Source organism: Alosa alosa, chromosome 7 (assembly GCF_017589495.1).
Source record: "Alosa alosa isolate M-15738 ecotype Scorff River chromosome 7, AALO_Geno_1.1, whole genome shotgun sequence".
NCBI classification, from domain to species: Eukaryota; Metazoa; Chordata; class Actinopteri; order Clupeiformes; family Clupeidae; genus Alosa; species Alosa alosa.
In genome coordinates, this window is record NC_063195.1 from 7,858,030 (window position 1) to 7,881,022 (window position 22,993).

The 22,993-nt window shown below is 45.7% G+C and overlaps 1 protein-coding gene across 1 annotated transcript in view; it reads right to left on the reverse strand.

The window, feature by feature from the left end:
- Positions 1-427: 427 nt before the first annotated feature.
- Positions 428-22,993, reverse strand: part of LOC125297722 (microtubule-associated serine/threonine-protein kinase 1-like) — a gene marked incomplete in the record, with an annotated part of 61,201 nt that continues 38,635 nt past the window's right edge. The window contains 16 exon segments of the mRNA XM_048248173.1: positions 428-2,317; positions 2,320-3,108; positions 4,128-4,528; positions 5,127-5,266; positions 5,578-5,714; positions 5,985-6,107; positions 7,405-7,634; positions 8,849-9,094; positions 9,421-9,686; positions 11,219-11,379; positions 11,946-12,055; positions 12,587-12,709; positions 12,973-13,074; positions 14,596-14,761; positions 20,373-20,505; positions 20,946-21,084. Of these exon segments, the coding sequence (XP_048104130.1) occupies positions 1,301-2,317; positions 2,320-3,108; positions 4,128-4,528; positions 5,127-5,266; positions 5,578-5,714; positions 5,985-6,107; positions 7,405-7,634; positions 8,849-9,094; positions 9,421-9,686; positions 11,219-11,379; positions 11,946-12,055; positions 12,587-12,709; positions 12,973-13,074; positions 14,596-14,761; positions 20,373-20,505; positions 20,946-21,084 (4,283 nt within the window).

Genomic DNA, 22,993 nt, shown 5'->3' on the forward strand with positions numbered 1-22,993 from the left:
AAATCAAATAAGGTGACATCAATGACGAAGTGTGCATTTATCCACGCCATGGTTTAGGGGAGGGCTGTGTGAGCTGAAACGCCAGAGGATGCATTTTAGGGCTTTTTTTCTTTCTTTTTAAACCCTGCTTTCAAGGAACCATGTGGAATGTATGTATACAGCTTAAAGCCCCATCGGCTTGTTACTGGCAAAACGGCACTGCCTTGTCATACATGCATTTGTGTTCGCCACCAGGGAGCGCCAAACCCATGCTCATAACACTTGCAAGTGTGGAAAACGTCCTTCCATGAGACCCTCACAGAAGTCCAGTCCTCTGTGTGTGTGTGTGTGTGTGTTGGGGGTGGGGATGCAGGCAAGTGTGTGTGTGTGTGTGTGTGTGTGTGGTCGTACCCCTGCAGTGGGAACAGAAAGGCTGAGAGTGAAAATTAAAGTCTGTGCCTTTAAATGTCCCCTCCAGCTGGGCCCCAGTTCCTGCAGTTGACACATGTTGGACTATAGCGCTTTATAACATCTGTGATTGTACTCCCCACACACACACACACACGCACACACGCACACGCACACACACACACACACATCTGTGATCGTACTCCACACACACACACACACACACACACACACACATCTGTGATCACACACACACAGACACACATCTGTGATCACACACACACACATATCTGTGATCGTACTCCACACTCCAACACACACACACACACACACACACACACACACACACACACATCTTCGATCGTACTCCACGAGGCGCTAAGGAAGAGTGTGCATCATCATACTCGGAATCTTCAGGAAAAGAGTATTTCAAACCAACAGCAGGCAGACCTGGATCAACACTCGTCTTCAGTCGGCGTTTGGAGTTTGGATTTTGGTCTTTGCAGTTTTCAGCTTCAGGTGATCTGTTAAAGCACTTCATTAGCAAATCTACACACACACTCACACACAAACACACACACACACACACACACACACTGGTACACTCGTACATACATATTCACCTTCCTGGTGTGTACCAGTTAGATCAGGTGTGTATGACAGATTTCACTTTAAAAAGGACAGCCCTAAATCACCATGGCAACAGAATCAGATTCTAGAGAGAGAGCGAGAGAAAGATAGAGAAGGAGAGAGAAAGATAGAGAAGGAGAGAGAAAGATAGTCTGCATGTGTCCTCATCGTCAAGAACGTCTCAGCCAGAATGCTCTGGTAAGTTTTAAATCATGACATGAAGGTTCCCTTCCCTCTAACCTGATGACCCTCAACCCACTGATCCCTTGACACCCTTAAACCATCAGGCCGTGGACTTTGGAATGCTGGGGCTTTTATCCAACTGAGGTTGAGGAGGAGGAGAAACAAGCCCTGGGGAAGCGGCTACTGTGAGTCCGGGCCTACTTCTTGCCTCAGCCTCAGGCTTTCCTGCTGGGCCTGCCTGCTTCCCCTCACTGGTCTTGGGGCTCTCCCTGTCCCTGGGCCCTGGGCTCTTGGGACCGACGGGAGGAGGAGCCGGAGGAGTAGGAGGAGCTGGGGAGGGCATCTTGGCGGTTGGCTGCTGGGCAGGGCCACTCCGGTCGCCGGGGGAGACGGGCTGTGATTGGATGGAGATGGGAGTGTGCGTGGCGGTGGGGGAGGGGCTTGGGGTTGGGGAGGGGGAATGTTCCTCCACCACCTCCAGCAGTCGCTTCTCTTCCCAGTCCAGGGTGCCCCGGTAGCAGTTCACCGACAGGCCCTTCTCCTGACGCATCTTCCCCAGGACGGGGGCCTGGACCTGGGTGGAGCCCACGGAGAGCAGCCCCTTCACAGGACCAGCTATGGAGCCCCTCAGCCTAGGGTCTGGAGGCCTAGTGGGGGTGCTCAGGCCATTCTTTCTCAAAACTCCCTCACCTAAACCAGGTGCTTTTGAGATTCTAGAAGGTTCTGAGACAATGGCAGGTGCGGAACCCAGGCATGTCTCTAAGCCTGCAGAACTCCTCGCCGGTGGAAGGGCCTGCGGAACCATCTTAGAACTCTCTGGAATGTCCTTTCTATCAGGTTTAGCCTGAACGCGATCTAACTGAGGCTGCAGCTGTTTGGCTGCTTTCTCTGGCTGGCTCAGTTTGCTGCAGAAGGCTGGTAGGAATTTGGCGTCAGAGCCAGGATCTGTTGTGACTGCCACACTGCTAAGAATTCTGGGATCTGTAGTCTTTGCAGCAGGATCTGTTGTGACTGCCACACTGCCGAGAATTATGGGATCTGTAGTGCTTGCAGCAGGCGGAGAAAGAGCTGCACTGGCAGGTTGGGTGGCCTTGGACTCAAGGGCAGCACCATTGCTTACGGGCGCCTTCGCTGTCGAGGAGTCGCTGAGTTTGCATTGGGCTGGACTACGTGTGTCCTCAGTGGTGGATATGGCGGTTTTGGATGTTGTGGTTCCAGGGGGTTCGCCGCTCTTCCGTTCCCCGATACAGGCTTACTGTCCGTGCGCTTGCTGTCGCCTCCAGCCTGGGCGTCGCTGGACGCGGCTCCAGATGGGGTGGTCCTCTCCAGCTTGGCCACGGACCTGCCCAGAGTGGCGTCCCAGGATCTCTCTCTCTCTCTGTCTCTGTCCCTTCCCCTCTCCCTCTCGCGTTCCCTCTCGCGCTCTCGGAACAACACCTCTCGGCTCAGCGGAGACTCTTGGCGGCCCAGCTTCCTCATTGGCTTGACAAGCACGCCCGTCTCCGGCAGCGACGGGGTCATCGTCATCATCGTCTTCGGCGGAGACGGTGGCGACGGGGGCACGCCCAGCGTCTCGGCCTCCGTTTCCGGAAGGCTCTGCAGGGGCGGCTCCCCGCACAGGAACCCGCCCTCTTTCCTGTAATCGGCCAATCCGATGCCGCCGACGACAACTCCCAGCTCCAGGCTGTGCTTCCTGTGTCCCCCCGTCGTTGCCGAGGGCGACCCGGTCATCATCGCGGCCCCCGAGGGCGGCGAGGAGGAGAGCGGCGAGGACGCCAGTCGCTCGGCCGACTGCACGCGCTTCAGCAGCGGAGAGCGTGGAGGCTCGGCGCTCTTCGGCCGCGGGCGTACCATAACCGGAGACGAGGAGGAGGACGAGCTCGGGTGCAGCTTCGCTGGTGGGAAGGCCTGTGTGGTGTTAGGGGGATGGGGGGAGTATGCAAGTGTTAGACGCTAGGGAGTTAGGACAGACACTTTCTACTGAGACACAGCACTCAAAGAATCCTCCATATATATCCTCCATATATATATACTGTGTTATTATTATTATTTTATTATTAACCCTTAGATGCATGACCTACCAACACCTACACTCTTCCATGAGTGGGGTCAAATTAGAATGAATGCATTTTATGCTGTACATTTAAGAAAGGAGGTTAAGGACATAGACTATATATATATATATATTTGAAGGATTTCCTATATATAAATATATATAATTTTTTTTTTTTACTTTATTAATCTTGCCTATGTACCTGGGTATATATGGAGGATTTTATTATATATATATATATATATATATATATATATATATATATATATATATATATATATATATATATATAATTTCTATTTTGTTATTAATCTTGCCTGTGTACCTGGGTGGTATATAATAATGTGTTGTGTTATTAATCTTGGTTTATAATAATGTGTTGTGTTATTAATCTTGCCTGTGTACCTGGGTGGTATATAATAATGTGTTGTGTTATTAATGTTGTGTGTTTATTATCTTGGTATATAATAATGTGTTGTGTTATTAATCTTGGTTTATAATAATGTGTTGTGTTATTAATCTTGCCTGTGTACCTGGGTGGTATATAATAATGTGTTGTGTTATTAATCTTGGTATATAATAATGTGTTGTGTTATTAATCTTGGTTTATAATAATGTGTTGTGTTATTAATCTTGCCTGTGTACCTGGGTGGTATATAATAATGTGTTGTGTTATTAATCTTGGTATATAATAATGTGTTGTGTTATTAATCTTGGTTTATAATAATGTGTTGTGTTATTAATCTTGCCTGTGTACCTGGGTGGTATATAATAATGTGTTGTGTTATTAATCTTGGTATATAATAATGTGTTGTGTTGTGTTATTAATCTTGGTATATAATAATGTGTTGTGTTATTAACCTTGCCTGTGTACCTGGGTGGTATGGCTGCTCCCGGGCACATGGTGTCCAGGCAGTGGTGGGGTGGCGACGCCTGGTGGGGGTGGGGGGGATCCGGAGGACGACGCCGGGCAGGAGGTCTGGGGGGGTGACGGGGTGTGGGCGAGGGGCGATAGGGGTATGTTCCCGGCCGACTTGCAGCGCGCGGAGCGGTACTGGCGGTGGAGCTTGGGAGAGAGGCCGTGCAGGGAGGAGGGGCGCATGTGACGCCCCTGCTGAGACGCAGCCGGAGGGCCGGGGGGCTGGACGCCAACGGCAACGCCAGGCCCAGGGGGCTGATGGGAAATCATGGAGGAGGAGGAGGAGCAGGAGGAGGAGGAGGAGGGGGGGGAGTTGGGCGTGCTGGAGGCTGGGGAGGTGCTCAGAGACGAGATGCCTGAGAGAGAAGGAGAGAGGGAGGAAGGGATGGAGAGAAGGAGAGAAGGATGGAGGGAGGGAGAGAAGGAGGAGGGAGGGAGAGGAAAAGAGGGAGGAAGGAGGGAGGGAGAGAAGGAGAGAGGGAGAAAGGGAAGGAGGAAGGGAGGGAGGGAGGGAGAGAAGGAGGAGGGAGGGAAGGAGGAAGGGATGGAGAGGAAAAGAGAGAGGAAGGGAGAGAGAGAAGGATAGAGGGATGGAAGGAAGCAATGAAGAGATGGAAGGAGGGAGAGAGGAAGGATGGGAGAAGAGAGGGATGGAGGGAGGAAGGGAGCAATGAAGAGAGTTGATGAGGAGAAAGTGGGAAGAATAGAGAGATGGAAAGAGAGAAGGATGGAAGTGGCAGGGAGGTGAAGGAAAAATGAAGTAGAACACAGAGAACCAGAGCTAATTATAGTTTATAAATACAAGGCTTGAAAGCTATTTGAACGTCTGAGTGCGTGTGTGTTTGTGTGTGTTTGTGTGCGTGTGTGTATGTGTTTGTGTGTGTGTGCGTGTGTGTGCGTGCGTGTGTGTATGTGTGTGTGTGTGTGCGTATGTGTGTATGCGTGTGTGTTTACCCTGTGCCAGTCCATGTGTGGGTGAGGCCGGCAGACTCTCGCTGGATGAGAGCGAGCGTGTGAGGGAAGACAGACTGCGGCTGGTGTGGAGCAGGTTGGACTGCTTGGTGATCTTACGGAACAGAGAGCTGCGCTTCTTACTGTTAGAACCAGCAGAACAGAGGGAACACAGAACAGAGGGAACACAAGAATGTGAGAGGAAGTGAGCAGAATGACAGAGCAGTGAGTTCAATTGAGTTGAACTGAGCTACATTGAGTTGAATTGAGTTGAACTGAGTTAAGCAGAGTTGAACTGAGCTGTGTTGAATTGAGTGAAACTGAGTTGAACTCAATTTGGTTTTAATTAAGTTGAACAGAGTTGAATTGAGTTGAACTGAGTTGAATTGAACTGAGTTGAACTGAGTTGAATTGAACTGAGTTGAATTGAGTTGAACTGAATGGCGCCTCACACCTGTCCTGTGCCTCCTTCCCCGGAGTCTTCTTGCTCCTGCGTGCCATCTTGGACTGCTGGTTGGCACGGCGAGCAGGGCCAATCTTGATGGACGTGTTCTCAAAGGGGGTGGTTGTCACGGTGACTTTATTGCCACTCTGTAAAAATATAAAATATAAAGAATAAACAACTGTCATCTGTTTCAATACGTAATGGCTAAAAGGCTTGTATGAAACGTTTTTTTTATTATTTGGCATAATGCTTCTGTTCTGACAACAAATAACTATTACTCATGTGTTAAAATTGTTAAATTTATAATGTGGTTAAGGTAATTATGCTAAAGTATGTTAACATATGCAGAATGAGTCTCAGATGTAATGTTGTCTCCTCTAGATTAGACTAGTTGGTGCAATCCAAATGCCCCTCACCTTCAAAATGAGTTCTACCACTTCTGTGTGGACCAATCCATGGACTGACTCCCCGTTCACATGGGTGATGAGGTCACCAGCACAAAGCCCTGCCTCTTGGGCGGGGCCACCATCCTCTACATGCTGTGATAGGACAAGACAACAGTGAGTGGAATCCCTCATCATCAAGAAAATATTGTATAATTCTATTAGCACATTGAGCAGGCAGCTAGCTGATTGCTGTAGTAGTGCCCTCAGTTTTCCAGTTCACACAGAGCATGAAGCCATATCTCTGCACAAGCGTTTATTTTAGCTAACTGTAGTGTGGCGCTAACCCAATTACAGTTTATAGGCTAGTAGTTACAGTGTGGGGTGGGTGTGTAAAAGTCGTGTACAGCTAACCTTAAAATCCAATTGCTGTATCCTTTTTGGTCATCTTTTTATCTTTTAAATGGATACTAGCAAATTCATCTGTCCATTTCATCAATATTGTGACACAACAGTGATGGTACAGATGGTACAGAGGTGAAGTTTTTCAACCATCTTGCCATTCTGACAGTAGACTTCTACTGAAAGCAAAAACATCCTACCCTGAGCATGACGCCAGAGAACAATGGTCGTTGTATGAATATGGTCAATGCATCTATGACACGTGACCCTTGACCCAATGCATCTATGACACATGACCCTTGACCCAATGCATCTATGACACATGGCCCTTGATCCAATGCCTCTATGACACGTGACCCTGTTACCCAATGCCTCTATGACACATGACCCTTGACCCAATGCATCTATGACACGTGACCCTTGACTCAATGCCTCTATGACACATGACCCTTGACCCAATGCATCTATGACACGTGACCCTGTTACCCAATGCATCTATGACACAAGACCCTTGATCCAATGCATCTATGACACATGACCCTTGACCTAATGCATCTATGACACGTGTCCCTGTTACCCAAATCCTCTATGACACATGACCCTTGACCCAATGCATCTATGACACATGACTCTTGACCCAATGCATCTATGACACGTGACCCTGTTACCCAATGCCTCTATGACACATGACCCTTGATCCAATGCATCTGACACATGACCCTTGACCCAATGCATCTATGACACGTGACCCTGTTACCCAATGCCTCTATGACACATGACCCTTGACCCAATGCCTCTATGACACGTGACCCTGTTACCCAATGCCTCTATGACACATGAGCCTTGATCCAATGTCTCTATGACACGTGACCCTACTACCCAATGCCTCTATGATCCTATGATATATTGTTGAGAGAATTGCTTTAAAACTTAACTGTTACCATGTTGTTAGTCGCTTTGGTTAAAAATGTGTCAGCCAAATGTAATGTAATGATCCGTGACCCTTGACCCAATGCCTTTATGACACATGACCCCTCTCCCACTCTCTTACCCAGACAATATGGTGGACGCTGTAGACGTCACTGTCACCCATGTAGACGCGTATGGCGCGGAGCGTGAAGCCGTATCTCTTGCCCGAGCGCTGGATGGTGATTGGTGAGCGCAGGAGAGTGACAGCAGGGCAGAAGTCCCGGCAGGGGGAGGAGTCCCGCGACGAGGGATTGGACGAGAGCGAGCGGGGAGACATAGGACTGGCCAATGGAGAGCTTCCATGCTGTTCCACTGAGAGAGAAAGAGAGAGAGAGAGAGCAGAAAGAGAGAGAGAGAGAGAGAGATGAGTTAATTAGTGAAATCACCTGTGTTAAGTGCATGGTGCTACATATATACAGTTCTATTTTGTCGGTGCCACTCCATAAAGTGTATTGTTCATCCAAGGTTTGCCAGATAAAAACTTTCGCTGCTGATGTGCGTGGCAAGTGACAGTGCACTCATATCGGCACCGATGTAGACAAGGCTTAACAGGCTATTACACTATTTAACTAATCTATCTGTGCACTTAACCTAGGTCATTTAACTAATTAACTCATCTATCTGTGCACTTAACCTAGGTGATTTCCCTAATTAAGTCATCTACTGTATCTGTGCACTTCATGTAGGTGATTTCCCTGATTAACTCATCTTCCTGGCTGAAGTGTTAATTAAAATCAGATGGTTTAGGGAGTGAATGGACCAAACAAATGGCAGGACTTTTACATTCTGAAGCCGGGGTTCCCAACATTGCCTGTAGAGGGTGCTAAATCCCACACCACACTGGTCCATCCACCAGTAAAGCAGCAACTTTTTAACAAAGCAGAATCACTGACCACTTTTTTATGTGTAGTTATGTAGTTTTTATGTGTAGGAGCAGAGATTCATCAGTTTGAAAGTTCCAGGACCATGGACAGCAGTGGACATGTCACATGATGGGGGGCAGCCGTGGCCTATTGGTTAGGGCTTCGGGCTTGGACCTGAAGGGTTGCCGGTTCGATCCCCGACCCAATAGGAAAAATGTGAGCGGGGGAAGTGGTTGAGCAATGCTCTCCCATGCCCACATCCACAGCTGAAGTGCCCTTGAGCAAGGCACCTAACCCCTCTGTGCTGTGTATAAATGCAGAGACCAAATTTCCCTCACGTGATCAAAAGGGTATACATACATTGTACTATACTTGTATACTGATGACACAAGCATGCACATTAACTTGATCAGAAACCTCAAAAGGAAGGAACGTTAGTGGCCAACAACTACTCCATTCATATTACTACTGTGTTTCATCTTAATACAAAAGAAATAAACTATGTGAAACTACTTGTAAAAGGTTTAACTCTAGGTTGGCTAGAGACAAGGGATGGAAGTGAACCCATCCTACACTGGCCCAATCAATCAAACAAACAAACAAACAAACAAATAAATAAATATATAGGAAATGAACTAATACTTTGGAAAATATCTGAAATACCTGTAGGAATCATGACTGAGAGTGCGGTTGCCGAGGCGGACTTGATGACCTTGTTGCTAGGGCGGGAGCTGCGTCGGTCAGTGTCCCCGGTGAGCTGCTGATGCCTCGCCCGCCGCAGGACCAGGTCGTTGGTTGCCCGTGGCGCCAGGGGATCCGTGGAGATGGCGTCCTTGGTTACAGTCTCCTTGGGGACCACACCTGTCACCGCAGGACCCACTGATGGAGTCACATCTCCTGGCTTGGGTTCTTTATGACATCACAGGTAAACAAGCACATGTAAATAAACAATATAAACAATAACATTTTAAGTGTTATAAAAATGTATTAATGATTTTCTGACTGAATAGTTTTGGAATTGCTCACTTTTTTGTCTTCCCTCTCCTTCTCTTTTTCCACTCTCTCTCTTCCGTTTCTCTCTCATTCTCTCTCAATCTTCCTCCCACCTTCCCCCTCTCTCTGTCACTTTCTTTTTCTGCTACCTTCTCTCTTTCTCTCTCCCTCCTCTCTCTCCCCCCTCTCTCTCTCTCTCTCTCTCTCTCTCTCTCTCTCCCCCCTATATCTCTCTCTCTCACCTGTAGCAGTAGCTCCTCCCTCTTTGCTGCTGGAGGCTGGTGTTTGGGTCATTGCCATGGCGACTGGTACCCCTGCCTCCAATGAGATTCCGCGTGGCCTGGTGCCTGTGCTGGTGCTCTGCCTGGAGAGGAACTCCACGTCACCCTCCAGTGGAGAGGCCAACCTCTCTTGGCCCAGCAGGGCGAAGCTTCCTGTGGCTGGGCCTAGCGGAGGAGGGCTCGAGTCGCCCTCAGAGTACAGCGACTCCGTGCAGGAGAGACGCTTCCTGTTTAAACAACAGAGTAATTAAGTCACAAAGAGGTGGTTTAGAACATGATGATAAAGTCACAAAGAGGTGGTTTAGAACACCATTATAAAATCACAAAGAGGTGGTTTAGAACACTGTGATCAAGTCGCAAAGAGGTGGTTTTAGAACACGGTGACAAAGTAATAAAGAGGCGGTTTAGAACACCATGAAAAGTCACAAAGAGGTGGTTTAGAACAACACATTGATGAAGTTTAGAACACTGTGATGAAGTTAAGCAAAGAGGTGGTTTAGAACACAGTTATAAAGTAATAATGAGGTGGATTAGAACACTGTGATGAAGTTTAGCAGTTATAAAAAAAGAGGTGGTTTTAGAACACGGTGACAAAGTAATAAAGAGGCGGTTTAGAACACCATGAAAAGTCACAAAGAGGTGGTTTAGAACACCGTGATGAAGTTTAGAACACTGTGATGAAGTCGCAAAGAGGTGGTTTAGAACACAGTTATAAAGTAATAATGAGGTGGATTAGAACACTGTGATCAAGTCGCAAAGAGGTGGTTTTAGAACACGGTGACAAAGTAATAAAGAGGCGGTTTAGAACACCATGAAAAAGTCACAAAGAGGTGGTTTAGAACATCGTGATGAAGTTTAGAACACTGTGATGAAGTCACAAAGAGGTGGTTTAGAACACCGTGATAAAGTCTCAAAGAGGTGGTTTAGAACACACTAATAACACAACTTGGAACAAGACAGATTGTTCCAGATTGTCGTGTTTCATAACATGCTTATGTTGTAAACGAACGGTATGGTTAAAAATACAGTAATAAAACTAGAGAGAGATGTTTATAACATGATATTGAAGCAACTTGGGGATATATAGATAGATAGATAGATAGATAGATAGATAGATAGATAGATCCTTTTGTCATCCCAAGGGAAATATTATGCATCCAGTAGCTTATACAACCAAAACACAACACACATACACACATATGTCTCACATCCATAAAAATGGCTCACAGACATGTAAAAAAGAGTAAAGAGCACAAGGGAAGCGCACAAGTCCTGTTTTTCATTCCAACACGTAACTCTACTGCCGACTGATACAGATGACATGAGACAGGGGCACATAACATAATCATGTTGTATGGAATCTACATACAGCTCACAGATCAGGTGATCTCGTCCTCCAGCTCTTCACTCTCTGTGTGTGTGTGTGTGTGTGTGTGTGTGTGTGTGTGTGTGTCTGTGTGTGTGTGTGTTTTCTCACATCTCGGGCGATCTCGTCCTCCAGCTCTTTACTCTGTGTGTGTGTGTGTGTGTGTGTGTGTGTGTGTGTGTGTGTGTGTGTAGGTGTAGGTGTGTGTGTGTGTGTGTGCAGGTGTGTGTGTGTGTGTGTGTGTTTTCTCACATCTCGGGCGATCCCGTCCTCCAGCTCTTTACTCTGTGTGTGTGTGTGTGTGTGTGTGTGTGTGTGTGTGTGTGTGTGTGTGTAGGTGTAGGTGTGTGTGTGTGTGTGTGTAGGTGTGTGTGTGTGTGTGTGTTTTCTCACATCTCGGGCGATCCCGTCCTCCAGCCCTTCTCCCTCAGAGTGAAACTGCCCAGACTCTCCCGCTTCGCCATCTTATCGTCACGGCGACCGTTGCGCTCCCGACGGGTCACTGTCGGAGCCTTGGTGTCCAGCTGGGTGAGGTGTTCCATACTACTGTACACCTGAGGGATGGAGAGATAGAGAAAGGGATGTTGGGAGAGAGAGGGATGAGGAGAGAGGAGGAGGGAGAAAGAGAGAAAGGGAGTGAGGGAGAATTTTAATTTCATTTAATAAACATTTAAATTTCTTTGATTTAAGGGGTGTTGAGTAATCCGTCTATGGTGATTCAGTAAACTAGTCTAACGAGAGCATCTAACTGACATATCCTCTCTGTCATCTGAGGAGTTCAAGTTCAACTGCTGTGCTGTTCAAGTGTGTGTGTGTGTGTGTGTGTGCGAGTTCAAGTTCAAGTTCAGACAGATAGAGAGAGAAAGAGAGAGAGAGAGAGACCTTGCTGAAGTGTGGGGAGCAGGATGAGAACTGTCTGATCTCTAATGTGTGTGTGTGTGTGTGTGTGTGTGTGAGTGTGTGAGACCTTGCTGAAGCGTGGCGAGCAGGATGAGAACTGTCTGATCTCTAATGTGTGTGTGTGTGTGTGTGTGTGTGTGTGTGTAAGAGACCTTGCTGAAGCGTGGCGAGCAGGATGAGAACTGTCTGATCTCTAATGTGTGTGTGTGTGTGTGGAGACCTTGCTGAAGCGTGGCGAGCAGGATGAGAACTGTCTGATCTCCACAGGCTCGTCCTCTGTGGTGTCGTCCTCCTCGTAGGAGTTCCCATGGTGATAACGCTCCGAACGCGCTGGCACAGGAAGAGAGAGAGACATGGGGGGAGAGAGAGAGATGTGGGGAGAGAGAGAGATATGGGGAGAGAGAAAGAGAGAGATGGAGAGAGAGAGAGAGAGAGGGAGAGAGAGAGAGAGAGAGAGAGGAGAGAGAGAGAGAGAGAGAGAGAGAGGGAGAGAGAGGAGAGAGAGAGAGAGAGATGGAGAGAGAAAGAGAGAGAGATGGGAGAGAGAGAGAGAGAGATGGAGAGAGAGAAAGAGAGAGATATAGGGAGAGAGAAAGAGAGAGAGATGGAGAGAGAGAGAGAGAGATGGAGAGAGAGAGCGAGAGAGAGAAATAGAGATGGAAGAGAAGAAAGTGTGATAATCTACAGATTCATATCATAATGTGATGATAGAGCATCATTGTAGTTGATCAAGTATTGAAAACAATTAATATGTACACCGAGGAAAATAATAGTGACCACAGATGAACACACACATACACGCATACACGCACACACACACACACACGCACACACACACACACACACACACACACAGCTCACTGTCAAAGTAGCTAGTGTCCTCTTCGGACTCCAGGTGGGGGATGAACTCTGCTTTCTGCCTGAGGAGAGAGTTCCAGTCCAGCTCTCTGAAGAACGAGTGCTGCTTCACCTCAAAGGCTCCTCCTACAGGCCAGGAGGACCAACAGCAAGAACTTAGTGACACAAACTCTTGAAAGGTGAGTGTGCACGCGTATCCATGCCTGTTTGTGTGTCTGTATATATATATATGTGTGTGTGTATATGTGTGTGCATGTATGTGTGCGTGCATGTGTGTGTGTGTGTGTGTGTGTATATATATACATATGTGTGCATGTGTGTATATGTGTGTGTGTGCGCGTGCATGTGTGTGTGTTTGTGTGTGTGCGTGCGTGTGTGTGTGTGTGTACCTGTGCCCAGCCGTGTCAGTGGGTTGGTCTGCAGCAGTGCTGATATGAGACCCTGGACATCCCCGGGCAGAGCCTCCTCTCCCTCAGGCCACACAATGTCATCTAAACACACAACATATCTGCATCTATATTTCTGCTCAGGCATCAACATCACCACCCCTTTAGGGGTCCTTGAGTTTCCTCTCCCTCAGGCCACACAATGTTAACCTGACTCTCGCCAGATGAATTTCGTTCCGCCTAGCTCCACTCATCCATCTGGGATCAATCCATTGAAGTGTTGCTTCAGAAGGCTGGGCCTAATCAAAAAATGCTTGCATATGATTGGATAAGCCACTTGTCCGTCATCTATTGACGTGCTACTTCAACCACTCACATCGAAGCCAACCCGTGACGCTGATAACAGTCTCATGGTCGCTTCTCCGCTACGGCACATCTATGAAACTCCTGCGTCCTGATTGGCTGAACCATAAAGATGAACCGAAATTCATTTGGCGAGAGTCAGGTTAACACAATGTCATCTAAACACACAACGTATCCAAAGATAATTAATGCGTAGCAAGATGGGTCGTCCTAGTTCATGTCTATGAGGGCAAAGTGGAGTTCAGTCAGAGACGGGTTCTGGTTCAGTTCCCGCCTGCACAGGGGCGTGTCACTGGATGATGACTGACGCTTGAGCGCCCCGGGTTCCCACGCCAGACAGAAACCGAGTACAAAACAAACTTGGTGTACACCATCATTTATGTTGATTTTCTCCCGACTGGAGGGTCATACTGTCATGACATTCTCCTGAAATGGGGAGGAGGGTTTGGAGATCATGATACCGTGTCCGAAATGTGCATCCATCCACTGCATAAATGGGGGATAGTGCCCCCCCCCTCTCGTGCGGGGTGTGTACTACTGCTACCCTATTTGCATACATGTCCGGAGACAGGAAATGGCCTCTCAGGAAGTATCTTCGTAATCAACCATCTTTGACATATCTGCATCTATATTTCTGCTCAGGCATCAACATCGCCACCCCTTTAGGGGTCCTTGAGTTTCCTCTCCCTCAGACCACACAATATCATCTAGACACACAACATCAAAACCAACTGTAACTCAATCTGCTTGTGCATATTGCTGCTCAGGCATCAGACATGGCCAGCCTCATGAGGCCTATGATGACCTGTTCAAACTGCTCCTCAATATAACATCAAAACCCGCTCTTATTGAATCTGTATATCTGCATATATATTTTTGCTCAGGCATCAAATATAGGCAGCCCATTGAGGGGTCCTGACCTGTGATGATCTGTCCAAACTGCTCCTTCATGCAAATCAAAACCCATTGTTATTGAATCTGCATATATAAACTGCTCAAAATTAAGGGAATTCTTCAATCATACAGTGGACTCTGACACTGTTTGGTTCTGAGCACAAGTAAAACTTTTGAGACGAGTGTTTTATTTTGCAAGAACTGTCAGACATTCTGTGAATGTAGTTTGAGAATGGAGAAAAGGGTGGAAGGTTTCAAACAATGTGTTTTAGCAATTGTGGAAAACTGTAAGTGTTCCCTTAATTTTTTTTTAAAGCAGTGTATTTTTGCTCAGGCATCATCCTTGAGAGGTCCTTGAGGGGTCCTGACCTGTGATGACCTGTCCAAACAGTTCCTCGGTGGTGTCGCCGAAGAAGGGCACGAGGCCGATGAGGAACTCATACAGGATGATGCCCATGGCCCACCAGTCCACAGGCTTCCCATAGCCCTGACGCAGGATCACCTCGGGGGCGATGTACTCAGGGGTCCCACACACCTGAGAGAGAGGGGGAGAGAGAGAGAGGGGGAGAGAGAGAGAGAGAGAGAGAGAGAGAGAGAGAGGGAGAGAGAGAGAGAGAGAAATAAAAAGACTAAATAGAGAGATAAATAGCCCTGATGTAGGATCACCTCCAGGGGGCGATGTCCCACAGCACAACTGACAGAGAGAGGGGGGACAGGGGAGGAGTCATTGAAAAGGTCCTAGGCACAGGCATAGGCATTTTAAAAACACAACACCAGAATCACTTAACATATTCCGTGGTTCCACACTTCTGACAGAGTGAGAGAGAGAGAGACAGAGAGAGAGAGAGGAAGGGGGGATCAATGGAGAGGCCCTCAATACATAATAATTAAAATCTCACCAGAAGCACTTAATGGAGTCTGTGGTGACATGGAAAGGAGTTGGAGGGGTGTGGAGGGAGGGAGGTAGATTTAGAGAGAGAGAGAGAGAGAGAGAGAGAGAGAGAGAGAGAGAGAGAGAGAGAGAGAGAGTACAGACAAACACTGCCAAATAAAGAGAATCCCCTCAGGAGTGAAGTGCTCAGGTGTAGCACAGAGAGCAGAGAGAGAGAGAGAGAGAGAGAGAGAGAGAGAGAGAGAGAGAGAGAGAGAGAGAGAGAGAGAGAGATGAGGAGGAAGATGTGATGAGGGGAAGATGTGATGAGGGGAAGGAGGGTAAATAAAAAATAAATTAGGTCTTAAAATACAACACCTGCTAAAATACACAAGATCACCTCAGGGAGAGTGATATAGTCAACAGCACCACACACCTGACCTGACATGGTGGAGGAAAGACAGAGAGATGAGGAGTAAGAGAGAGAAAGAAAGAAAGAAAGAAAGAAAGAAAGAAAGAAAGAAAGAAAGAAAGAAAGAAAGAGGAGGGGAGGGGAGGGAAAGAAAAGGCCAACAAAGGGACCGGCTGTGTGTGGTGGTGAATACATCAAATAAATTAGCTTTTAAAAGCGCTATGGCATCCTAAATGGAGCCAAACAAAAATCTCTACACATAACAAACATAACATACACAGAACAAACCATCACATATTCCTATGTTGCAAATGAGGGGGCTTCTTAAGCATCTGTTGTCATGTGATTCGGGGGTAGTTTACAAAGAACCTGCTGGTTTAATTAGAGTTTGAGGAAACAGTGACTGCATCCATCAGAGATGTTTAAAAACAGCCACAGCGTCCTTTAGAGGTGTTTTTGAGTCAGAAAAGAAAGTGGCGTCAGCTATATATGGAACGCACGGCCAGTGACGGTCTGTATAATTCAAACTTGTCCTAGAAAAAGCTTTTTCATTTTTCATTTCACTAGTTTGCAATTGGATCAGGCTTCTAACTAAAGCTATGTTCAGCAAACAGTTATAGTGTGCACATCCCACCTTCTGGCAGGTGCAGGACAAAAAAAACCACGAGATGATTTATGCAACGTTTCAACCCTGTTGGGTCTTCTTCAGGCAAATGGTGCATTTCATTTCATTTCACTACATTTGCCTGAAGACCCAGCAGGGTCGAAACGCTGCATTAAATAATTGGGAGTCAAAAAGCAGTGTTGCTATGGGACAATATATTTTTTCAATTGATTCTAACTAAAGCTACCCAGCTGTTGGCTGCAGGAAGAAGCGCTTTTGTTGGCACCTACAAGGAAGAAGAGTGCTTTCATTGGCCCTGACAAGGAAGGAGTGCTTCTTTATTGGTTCCTGACATGAAGAAGAGGCAGGGAGCTTTGTCATTGTCCTTTATAAGACTTTGAACATGAGCGTGTATATAGGCTGTAGTGTATATATATATATATATATATATATATATATATATATATATATATATATATATATATATATTATATATATATATATATATATATATATATATATATATATATATATATATATATATATATATATATATATATATATATATATATATATATATATACACTACAGCCTATATACCACGCTCATGTTCAAGTGCCCATATAAAGGACAATGACAAAGCACTCTCCCTGTAAAGCACTCTTCTTCCTTAAAAATAACCTTTTAGTCTTTCCTTCATAAGACAGTAAAGAGTGAGTGGATCAGGTTGGAATCTCATGCACTCCACCTTAACTCACCTGGAGGAGGGGAATGGGAATTATGTGAGGATGCTGTTCATTGACTTTAGTTCAGCATTCAACACGATAGTACCTCTCACCTTGGTCACAAAGATGAAGGCCTTAGGACTGAACACCACCCTGTGTCACTGGATATTTGACTTCCTCACCAACCGCTCACAAGTGGTTAGAGTGGGGGTCTGACATCTGACTCATTAACCATCAGCACTGGTGCTCCCCTAAGGCTGTGTTTTGAGTCCACTGCTGTACAACATCTACACACATGACTGCAAAGCCAACAGTAGTCATACCTCCATCATCAAGTTTGCAGATGACACAGTGATCTTGGGCCTGATTAGTAACAACAATGAACAGCTCTACTTGGATCAGGTTGATAAGGTGGCACAGTGGTGACAATCTAACAGCTTGACACTGAATATCAATAAACCAAGGAAATGGTAGTGGATTACAGAAGGAAGCAGCAGAACTACAGTTACACCCCACTAATGATCAGCTGGGCAACCTGTAGAGAGAGTCACAAGTTTTAAATACCTTGGTGTCCACATTACTGAAGACTTAACATGGACTGTTAACACTCAATATGTTCTGAAGAAGTCCAGACAACGACTCTACTTCCTTCGTCAGCTAAGGAAATTCAAAGTTTCTACATCTATCATGAAGGCCTTCTACACTTCAGCGGTTGAGAGTGTTCTAACTGGTAGCATCATCACCTGGTATGGGAACTCCACAGTTAGAGATTGTAGTACTCTGCAGAGAGTAGTGCGGCTCAGCTGAACGCACTATAAGAACTCAACTCCCTGCTCTACAAGATATCTATTCCAGAAGAGTACTCCTAAGAGCCCAAAAGATTCTGAAGGACTCTTCTCATCCTAACAATGGATTATTCCTACCGCTGAAATCAAGAAGACGCCTATGTAGTCACAATTTACAAATACAGCTTGAATTTCCCCTGGGGATCAATAAAGTATCTATCTATCTATCTATCTATCTATCTATCTATCTATCAAAGCTAGAACTGAGAGACTCAGGAGAAGTTTTTATCCCCAGGCCATCCGAACTCTGAACTCACACTATACTGACTTTGCACACATTCACTCCTCAGCACTCTCAAACATTTTCCAACTCTGAATTCACACTATACTGAATTTGCACTCATTCACTCCTCAGCACTCATGACCCCCCACACACACACACACACACACCTACATGACTTTTAGCACTTTTTACATCCCTCTCCCTATGCTACAGACCTTTTATTTATTTTCTTATTTCATCACACGTCAAAACACACACACACACACACACACATCTGACTTTCTCCAACTTTTGCACATCTCCATAGAACTTTTTATTTATTATTTTTGATTTCTCCTCCATCTATCTACCCATGTCCTTGATTGCCTAGCCTTTCTGCCCCCCCCACCCCCATCCCCATCCCCATCCCCAACACACACACTTACATCATCACTGTCATCACCTCACATACATACAGCACACTGCTTGCTACAGTAAGCCTCCTCTACATACTTGCTGCACACTGCCCCCCTCCCTACATACACAGCACATTGTCTTCAGGATCTTCTCCAACACACATGCTCTATATACTTACAGCACACTGCCCCCACCTACCCACACACACACACACACACACACACACACAGTCACTGCTCCACTCCCCTCCCGCCCACACACACATCTTCACTGTCATCACTCACATACATCATACATACAGTAATCTGCTTGCAATAGTAAGTCCCTTCACCATACTTGCAGTACACCCCCCCCACCCCCTACATACACAGCACATTATTTCATCAGGAAGCTTCTCCAACACACATCCCCAACATACTTACAGTACACTGCCCCCTAATACACAGCACATTGTCTCATCAGGAAGCTTCTCCAACACACATATTGCACACTGCCCCTCCCCACATACACAGCACACTATCCCATCTCCCCTGTCATCCCCCAACACACACACCAAGACCCCTGGCAGTTGGGTTAGCCCCCTTGAGTCATGGATCTGCCCAAGGTTTCTTCCTTGGTAAGGGAGTTTTCCTTGTCCCCTGTTGCTCTTGGGTGCTCCTTGTTGGTGCCCCCAATCCCAATTCCCCCTTCTTATGCAGCCCTTGCCACTTAATCTACTAAACCCTCTTCTACTGCACTTTTACCCCCCCCCCCCCCATAAATGCACAAATAGGCTGACACCAGACATAATTTCACTGCATTTCTTACTTCCAGTAACGATATGCATGTGACAATAAACTTCCTTGTATCCTTGTATCTGATTCCTGTGGCACTGAATCCATATGTGTGTATATATATATATATATATATATATATATATATATATATATATATATATATATATATATATATATATATATATATATATTAATCTTTTTAGTCTTTCATTCATAAGAGTAAAGAGTGAGTGGATCAGGTTGGAATCTGATTCCTGTGGCACTGAATCCATATGTGCTATAGTGATGTGATATGGGACTCTCACGCTACCACTAAACTACAGCTCTACTCAACATCAATCAATCAAACTTTCTTTGGCACTACTTACTCAATATCACCATTAAAGGAGAATGTTGCACTCTGGGGGCATGCATATGGGGGCACATGTAGCACTGTAGCAGCCTGGCAAATCTAGCTGTTGGCTGCAGCAACTCGAGCTAGGTAGAACCGATCGTTTTTTTTCCCAGTACCCACAGTACTCGTTGTCCTTTAGAATCCGAGATCTATGTGAAAATTCACCGGAATTTTCCGTTAATATCCTGCACAGCACGATGTATCCGTCCTTGTTCATCAGTGAGTCTTAACTTGTTTCAGTTCAGAGCCGAAAGCTGACAGTATCTGTGAGAAAAGACTGCTCATTCTAACTTTAGCTTTGAGCTGACCTTATTTATTTATTTATTTAGTTTTGTTGGCTAAATTAGCTTGGTATTATTTAATTTCTGTTTAGCTTTCATACGCTAACATTAGCTTTGAGTGAGCGCCAACACAGTTCTCTATAGAATCTGCCAAAGCCACATATCACTTCACAGTTAGTGCATCACCAGGCAACCTGACTCCCACGGACTGTTCTAGATTCAGAATGTGGGGAGCGATCAGTTGCCAGGGCGAAAGTAAACACAAACATATTGTGGAACCCCTGAGCGCCTCACTGAAGAAGTGTCGCCTGGAACAGATGGCTTTCTTCTAAAACAGTATTGAAGTGGCCTTTAGGCTGAGGCACTGTGATGTGCAGTAAGGTGCAGCTGGCTGGTTGTGGAAAAGCTGCAGTTATGAGTGATGTCTTGATGTCTCTAACTAAAGACACACACACACACACACACACACACACACACAGACTCACACACTTTCTTTCTCACACACACACACACACACACACACACACTTTCTTTCTCACACACACACACACACACACACACACACACACACACACACACACACACACACACACACACTTTCTTTCTCACACACACAGACCTGTTTGTCGAGGAACTCGCGTGTGTCCTTCTCTACGTGACCTTCGTAGAGGTTGGTGGTCAGGTTCATGAGCCCCATCTTGGACAGGCCAAAGTCCGTCAGCTTAATGTGTCCCATGGATGTGATGAGGAGACTGGACGAGAGAGAGAAAGCCAGAGAGAGGGGGTTGACAGAGAGAGGGAGAAAAAAGAGAGAGAGGAGGTTGAGAGAGAGAGAGGGAGAGAAAGAGAAAGAGAAGGGGTTGAGAGAAAGAGAGGGAGAGAACGAGTGAGAGAGTGAGAGAGAGAGAAATACATGGTTCTGTCTTAGATCTGGGAAGCCTTGGTTCAATTCTGCTAAAGCTCTGCGTTATTGTCATGTATGTTTTGTCTTCATGCCATAGGCTTTGGCTTTTGGGTCTGTTTAGTTTAGTTTAGTCTACTAAACTCTCCGTGGCTGTAAAGTCAGATCTGTTTAATTGCCTTAAAATCAGTTCTGTTTAGTTCTCATGCAAATGATTCTGTTCGCACACACACACACACACACACACACACACACACACACACACACACACACACACACACCGTGACTCACTTGTCTGGTTTGAGGTCCCTGTGGACGATGCCGTAGTTGTGCAGGTACTCGAGAGCCAGCACGGTCTCGGCGAAGTACATGCGTGCCATCTCCACGGGCAGAGCGCCAATGTTCTTCAGCAGGGTGGCACAGTCTCCACCTGAGGAGGGGCACACACACACACACACACACACACACACACACATACCACACACACACACACACACACCAGTCAGATCAACTTATGCCAGGACTCTTATTATGACACACATGACACCACACCGATCAGCTCAGCTTACGCCAGGACTCTTATTATGACACACAACACACCACACCACACCACACCGATCAGCTCAGTTTACGCCAGGACTCTTATTATGACACACACCACACCACACCACACCACACCACACCGATCAGCTCAGTTTACGCCAGGACTCTTATTATGACACACACCACACCACACCACACCGATCAACTCAGCTTACGCCAGGACTCTTATTATGACACACACCACACCACACCACACCGATCAGCTCAGCTTATGCCAGGACTCTTATTATGACACAGATGGTGCATGTGTCCACTGTGAATATCGATGATGTGTCAATACCAAATGATTAACAGAGGTTTCAGGTTACAGAGAATTTCAGGAAAGCCATTCTGGGCTCCTTCAGTTAGGTTCGCGTGAGAGCAAAATCAATCCAGATTCACTCCAAATTCAGTTAGCTTCTCCTTAGTTCCTCCATGTTTTGAAACAGGAGCAAAATGTCAATTCAGCTCCCACCCATCAGAATGAGATTATTTCTATCCTGACTGGTCTTACCCAACTTCATCTCAATTCAATTGTTCAACATAATATTTACAGTTTTTCTCAGTCGCTTTGGTGCTTTTTTCAGATCAGAATGAAAATTCTCATAACTATTAGTTCAACCTTCACAACATTTAGTCATTTGTGCACATCATAGTAGCAATTTCTCCTTCCTCTGAACAAATTGCAAATACTTTGGACATGTATCAGTTGCTTTCATACACCCCTCTGCTGTTTTTAACATTATCATTTGCTTATGTCATGTCAGTCAAAATGAAATATACTTATGAATGCTGAATAGTCGCTCCCTAATAAAACTAATAGTCTTCATTTCATTGCTTGAGTCATTACATACAAAATTGTTGAACTAGTTATCAAATTCTGTCACAGTGCTGTAGAATTGCAGAGCATATACAGTAAAAAATGCGTGATTCAGTGTCTTGTACTCACTTGATTCCCCAACTACAGCAATGTGTAACTTTACTGTAGTTTTCAAATGGCTGTACAAGTAGTGCATAGTGCTGTATTGAGCATGTTCAGGTAGTGTCACCGAGTTCTGACCATTTTTTGCATTGGAAAACACTGAGAGAACTGTTATAATGAAAACATGACAAAGCCATTTGACTATCTTGTTCATAAACGATGGTGTCAAGACTTCTCATTTTGATGACACTGACAGTTTCATTGACCTGAATACCTGCTTTTGAGGAATGGACTATCCATTTTGAGCAAGACGCGGATTTTGCAGGTCATCCACTAGGTTTTGCAGTTTGCACTAATTGTTTTGAGAATTGCACTAACTTCTGTGCAAATGTTAATAGTGTTGTGAGAAAAGCACCAAAGCGACTGAGAAAAACTGTAAGTTTACTCAATATATGGAATTACAGTGGAATTGTTATCAGTTTCAAACCTTCAAATTAGATAGAAGCAATCTGGTGAATTGAATGATTGAATTCAGGCCGATTCAGTTGGCAGAGTTAATGTTTATGATTTATCCATTTTTTATGAATTATTTCCTACTTGGAATACAATTAAGAATATCAGAGTTCAAAGACACAGATGTTGTGAATGACAAAGAGAAAGAGAAAGAAGGGAATACAAAATGAAAATAATTTGAATAATAAAATGAGACAGAGGGAGAGAAGAGGAGGAGAGAAGAGGAGGAGAGAAGAGGAGGAGAGGGGGAGAGAGAGATAGATAGATAGATAGAGAAAGACAGAGAGAGAGGAAGAAAGAGAAAGAAAGATAGAGAGAAAGA